Raw genomic sequence first — 6,171 nt, forward strand, 5'->3', positions numbered from 1 at the left:
TGGAATTCGTAGATATACCAGAACACAGTGAACTCGACCACGTCTCATTTGCGCATTTACCTGTTGCCGAAATAACAAGCCGAATGTGGTACGTCCAGCTTGGCACCCCAATGCACACAATCATTTCCACATCACTGAATTCGCTGCATCACAGCACGGCATATCCTCGCTTGGTGAACTCTTTTGCTGCATGTTGTTGCTGACGGCAACGTGACTTGTATACTTGTAGGATATGGGCGCGCCCAACTAGTGGTGTCACACGTCCTAGATTCGTCAGGGAAAAGATCGGTGTCGTCGTGTTGTCGCCGTTTCACCTGCGAGGGCTCAAGGTGACGGCTTCATTCGTGAGCTGGCTCAAAGAAGCAGAACACGACGCCGAGGGAGACTTCGACGATACACTTCAACATATCACGCGGGTATCATCTGCGTTGACAGAAACTCTATCATTAAACAAACGCCAAAACGAACCTACCGCTGCAGTTGGGCGTACTTGCGCAATAGTGATAAAAAACACCTTACCGCAGTGCATAGCTTTTTGATGCTACGCGATGAAAGTAAAAACAACAAAAAAGCCCACGACTCAGGAAGTGACGAAAATGTCTTTATCACGTGGGGACGTGACGGGTTCGGACGTGGCTCGTTCGGCTCCTGCTTTTTTGCAAAGTTTCCGGAGATTTTTCGATAGTGTTCCCCTGAACTTTCTGCATTTTTGGATTCGTGAAGTCAAGAGGAACACGCTGATACCCGACTTTTATGGGTGGGTGGACGTTTGTGACTTTTATGGCCGCTTTTCTAGCGACCACGCCGTGACTGTGGAAACGCTAACCGCGCTCGTGCGGCGAGGCATCGCTCGCCTGCCTTTTCTCGCCGGGTGCTTTTTTCACGGACTTTGTGATGGAGTGCGAGGTGGAAGGGGAGCCCTTAGCCCCCGAGAACTTTACTAAAGACTTCGGGTGGCAGCACGTTGTCTCCCGACGTTCTTCAGTGCGAAACTCGGCCATCAACCAGATTGGCGGCAATGCGAGCGGGCTTAAGCCTAACGCCGATTCGAACGCTATGGGCCGCGCCGACCGCGCCGACCTTAAAAGCAAGATCATTCGAGGGGGCAGGATGCCTCCGCTGCCCAAAGAAGAAGCGAAGATCGTCGTGCGGCCCCGGGGAGGCCTGTCTATCAGCAAGGTTGGACCTACTGTCGTCGCCGACGCCATATGGCAAGCTGCCGGGCTCGGTCTAGCGACGCGGGACACCGACACGATGTGTCCCAACTTTCAACAAAATATCATGGTGATAAGCACACCCAGCAGGGACAACGCTGCATGCTACGTCGGCATCGAGGGCATCACCGTCACCGGTCAACGCTTCGAGGTGAGCGCTTACGAGGCAGCACCCCACTCCACGTGCAAGGGCGTCATTCGAGGCGTTCCTCTTAGCGACGGACCCGCGGAGATCGAAAAAAAGCTAGTCAATTCAAGAAACCCCGCGGCGCTCGGCGCCAAACGAATCAAGAAAACTACCACCGTAGTGGTCCTGTTCGACGGGTACAGGGTGCCTAATTTCGTCTCCTATGGCGGCACAATGATCAGGTGCACTTTATTTCGCAAGCAAATGGACGTGTGCTACAGCTGCGGCCGCCTCGGGCACCGCTCCGATGTCTGCCCTTCGCCTAACGATGCCGTCTGCAGGGGATGTGGAGAAGCAAACCCCGACGCTCAGCACAGATGCCACCCCAAATGCAAGCTGTGCGGTGGCGGTCACCTTACGGCCGCCAAGGAGTGCAAGCGAAGATTCCAGACACCGTACCTGGTCAGGCGCAGACGGGGGGAACGCTCCCGCGCCGCGGAGAGTTCGAGACAGACCGTCACCTTCAACGACGACGATTTTCCGTCCATGGAGACCTCGAATCAAGCTCAGCAATCACCGTCTCAACGCCCATCCGCCCGCAGCCGCTCCCGGTCCAAGGGGAGATCCAGATCTCGTAGCCGCTCCCGGGGCCGTAGCAGGAGCCGTTCCATCTCCAGGATCCGGTCCAGGTCGAGATCCCGAATCCGATCCAGACCCAGGTCCCCATCCGGATCCAGGGGCCGTTCGGTTTCCAGAACCCAGCCAGCATCCGGACATCAGCCCGTCTCTACACGTGGCGGGAGGCAACCGTTCCTCGCTTGGGCCGATTTGGTGCGTCCCAACCCCAGCGCCAATACTGGGGCCGCTCCGGGCGCTCGTAACAACCCGCTCCCAGAGCAAGCTAGGGACGCGGAAATCATTCGTTTACGCAAAGAGAACGACGACCTTAAGAAAATGATCAACAGGCTAGTTAATGAAATGGCAGAAATCAGAAAACTCGTTTCGAATACGTCGGGTAACGGTGAGGCAGTCAGGGCCACCGAGACTCCAGTCGCGGCTCCGGTAGACGGTACTGCAACATCCTCCAAACGCAGGGCAGTGGTCGATCACACATGCGAGTCGGGAGTGTTGACCGCAGAAGTTGGCGAGATTAAGCAAACGCTCACTGCGCTCGCAGACGGCCTCAAACAGGTCACCGCTAACGTCAGCCTTCTTAGCGACAGCGTTCGGCAAATTCAGGTTGCGCTCGGGGATCCCAACAGGGGCCTCGGAGCTCTCGCAGATCGCATCGACGCCAATGAGGCGCGAATGGCTTCACCTGCCACTGTCGTACATCCTCTAACCGTTCCCACCGTACTGAGGGAAGCTACGCTTAAGTATCCCACCAACGCGGTGACAGAATGTCCCATTTTTAGCGCAACCTTAACTGCCCCGCTAGGCGGTAGTCAGTTCGATCAGCCCCATAATGGATAGGTCCAAAGAAAGTTTTCGCATTTGGCAATGGAACTGCAGAGGGTATTCTACCAAGAAAGCCCCTCTGCAGCAGTTTTTCAGGTCTTTGGCGGTTAAACCTCAGGTCGTCGCACTCAAAGAAACATTAGTCTCCGCCGCATCGCTTCAAGGCTACAGAGCCGTATCGGGCCAGCCTGGTGGCCGTGGTATTTGTACTTTGATCGATAAAAGGCTAACTCATCTCACCCACGACCTCAAGCTGGCGAGCGGTAGACTCGAATACGTCATGGTGGAGGTACTGCTCGACGCGCCACAGCGGAATCAGCGAAAAAATAGCGTCTTCGTCCTCAATATCTATAGCAACCCTAGAGACTCGCGCCAACAGTTCAAGACCATCCTCAAAAAAGCGACCGACCTGGCCGGCCCTCGACCCTTGGTCGTCGTAGGTGATTTCAACGCCCCGTACGGCCTCTGGGGTTATGTCTATGACACTACCAAGGGGCGCAACTTGTGGCAAGACGCCAACGAGATGGACCTTACTCTGGTAACAGACAAGGCTTTTCCCACACGCATCGGCAACTCCGCAACCCGAGACACTACACCCGACCTCGCCTTCGTCAAGAACGTGGAGGACGTGGGATGGGAGAACACCGCCATGGAGTTCGGCAGCGACCACTACATTCTCGAGACGCATTTCAAGGTCGCTCGGAGTAGGGTCAGGGAATTCACGTTCGTCGATTGGGACCATTTTCGCAAGATTCGGGAAGAACCCGGGAGAGCGAGTGCACCTGCCAGCCTCGAGGAATGGTGTGAAGGCATCCGCAACGACGCTTCCGCTGCAACCAAGAAAGTGGTAACCGATCTCGACGTCGAGCAAATGGATAGTAGGCTTGCCCACCTGATCGCGGCCAAAAATGCCCTGCTCCGCCGATGGAAAGGTCAAAGACTCAATCGCAGACTTCGAAAGAAGATTTCGGAGCTCAACAAGGTTATCGATGACTACTGCAAAGTGCTGTGCAAGCAGCAGTGGGACGAGCTCTGCGAATCCATCGACGGACAGATACGTAACGGCAAGTCTTGGGGCATGCTGAAGCACCTTCTCGACGTAAGCGGCCCCAAGTCAAACCAGAAGCACACATTGGCCCGGGCCCTTCACGAGGCCACATGGACTCACACGGGCGACGAACTAGTCTCCAAACTCCTTCAGAAGTACCTGCCCATCCGGCACAACGGGGATGTGGTGACGCAACTCCCGGACTACCGAGGCCCTCCTCGCCCCGTACTGGATGAAGACTTCTCCGTTGCCGAGGTCAGACAGGCCATCTTCGCGCTCAATCGCAAGTCTGCGCCGGGTCCCGATGGGGTCACTAACAGAATGCTGCGAAACCTTGACGCCCCATCGATTGCCTTTCTGACCGACAAGATCAACGAGGTCTGGAAGAATGGCGTTGTTCCTGCAGAATGGAAAATGGCCTGCACGGTGCTCATCCCAAAACCCGGCAAGGCCCCGAACATCGAGAACCTCAGGCCGATTTCTCTAACGTCTTGCGTCGGCAAGGTAATGGAGCACGTCGTCCTTAATAGGATTAACAGGTACCTCGAAGACAACGGGATTTACCCGTTCAACATGATTGGCTTCCGAGTCGGACTCTCGACGCAAGATGCCATGAAACTAATCAAGCATCAGATCGTGGATGGCCGTTCCAGGGACGTAAAGGCCCTGCTCGGCCTGGACCTCGAGAAGGCTTTTGATAACGTGCTCCACACCTTCATCGCTAAAACAATTTCGGACCTGGGTCTCGGTTCCAGATTCCACAGGTACGTTATCTCTTTTCTAACTGACCGGAAGGCCACGCTTCGCATTGGAGACTTCCGCTCCGACGAAGTGCCCCTCGGAGGACGGGGAACTCCTCAGGGCGCCGTAATCTCCCCCATGCTATTTAACATCTGTATGATTGGCCTTTCGGAGAGGTTGGCACGAGTCGAGGGCGTCAAGCATACCATCTACGCCGACGACATCACCATCTGGTGCTCCGGCGGCTGCGAGGGAAGAGTTGAAGAAGCTATGCAGGAGGCGATCGATGTGACCGAGCAGTACCTCCGCCCCACCGGACTTCGTTGCTCCCCCGCGAAGTCGGAGCTTCTGCTTTACAGAAAGGAGAAGGGAGGCAGACCCAAAGACTGGAAGCCAGTCTCCGAAAGCAACATCACTCTTCGCACCAGTGACGGGGGGCTGATACCCAGGGTCGACGTCATTCGGGTCCTGGGCATGTTTGTCGAATTCAATGGCGGGAACGGAACGGCTCTCCGCAAAATCATTGCAAAGACGGAAAACGCTTTCCAGCTCGTTCGAAGAATTGCAAACCGACACCGGGGTATGAAGGAGGACAATCTCCTCAGGCTGATCAATGCCTTCGTACTGTGCCACTTCACGTACACGATTTCCATGCACAACTGGCTCAGAGCGGAACGAGACAAGCTCAACGCTCTCATCCGTAAAGTAGTCAAAAGGGCTCTCGGATTGCCCATCAGGACTCATACAGAGGATCTCCTCAAGCTCGGGTTACACAACACCGCCGAGGAGATTGCCGAAGCCCAAGAACGCGCACAGCTCGCTCGCCTGAACACCACAGCAGCAGGCAAACGCATCCTCGAAGAGCTAGGCTACCCTTCAGCAGGATCCTCGAGGAGCAGTACCCCGATCCCTAGGTGCATTCGAGAGAAGTTCATAGTGGCCCCCGTGCCCCGAAACGTGCATCCTGTCAACAACGAGGGCAGACGCAAGGCAAGAGCAGCAGCGATCCTCAAACAGATCAAGCAAAAAAACATTATAGCAAGCTTCGTTGACGCTGCGGAGTACAGCAATGGGAAGACCTTTGCCGTCGCTGTGGTCGACTCCAGCGGAAATATTTCTAACTGCGCTTCCATTCGCACATCAGACCCCCAAGTCGCTGAGCAAGTCGCCATCGCCCTCGCCCTGCTAGACGGTCGTGGGTCAGAGATCTACAGTGACTCCAAAACGGCAGTGAGGGCTTTTCAGAATGGCCGCATAGCTGAGCAAGCTGCTCGCCTTCTTAGCGTTTGGCGTACAGATGCTCTCACGCATCATTCAATTCACTGGTTCCCCGCTCATGTAGGATCTCTCGCGGGTGCTCCCCCGAACCTCAATGAGTCTGCTAACGAGGCTGCGCGCGACCTCACTGACCGCGCTTCCTCTGTAAGGAGAGCTGACTCGCCTCCCCCTTACGGCCACAGGGATGCTCCCGCTACTTATAACGAGGTCACGAAATTTTTCTACATGTCTAGAAGGGTCTTTCCACCCCCTCACCCCAAGTTGAATAGGGCGCAAGCCGTTTCCCTTAGACTATTACAGACCTG

The 6,171-nt window shown here is 55.6% G+C and overlaps 1 protein-coding gene across 1 annotated transcript; it reads left to right on the forward strand.

Moving 5' to 3' along the window:
• The first annotated feature begins 637 nt into the window (after positions 1–637).
• LOC144160163 (uncharacterized) lies at positions 638–2,683 on the forward strand. Its single transcript, XM_077691758.1, has 2 exons — positions 638–2,030; positions 2,581–2,683. The coding sequence occupies exons 1-2, from the start codon at positions 895–897 to the stop codon at positions 2,681–2,683; spliced, it is 1,239 nt and encodes a 412-aa protein (XP_077547884.1). The 5' UTR covers positions 638–894.
• The last annotated feature ends 3,488 nt before the right edge of the window (positions 2,684–6,171 follow it).

The sequence above is a fragment of the Haemaphysalis longicornis genome, unplaced genomic scaffold, assembly GCF_048455015.1.
Source record: "Haemaphysalis longicornis isolate Haplotype H1 unplaced genomic scaffold, Haemaphysalis longicornis Haplotype H1 scaffold_10, whole genome shotgun sequence".
NCBI classification, from domain to species: domain Eukaryota; kingdom Metazoa; phylum Arthropoda; class Arachnida; order Ixodida; family Ixodidae; genus Haemaphysalis; species Haemaphysalis longicornis.

Bases quoted from the DNA above. Each gene is read 5' to 3' on its own strand.
- LOC144160163 (XM_077691758.1), top strand. From the start codon at position 895: ATGGAGTGCGAGGTGGAAGGGGAGCCCTTAGCCCCCGAGAACTTTACT. The intron at 2,031-2,580 runs GTCGAGATCCCG...CGGCAAATTCAG, and splicing joins ATCTCCAGGATCCGGTCCAG to GTTGCGCTCGGGGATCCCAA.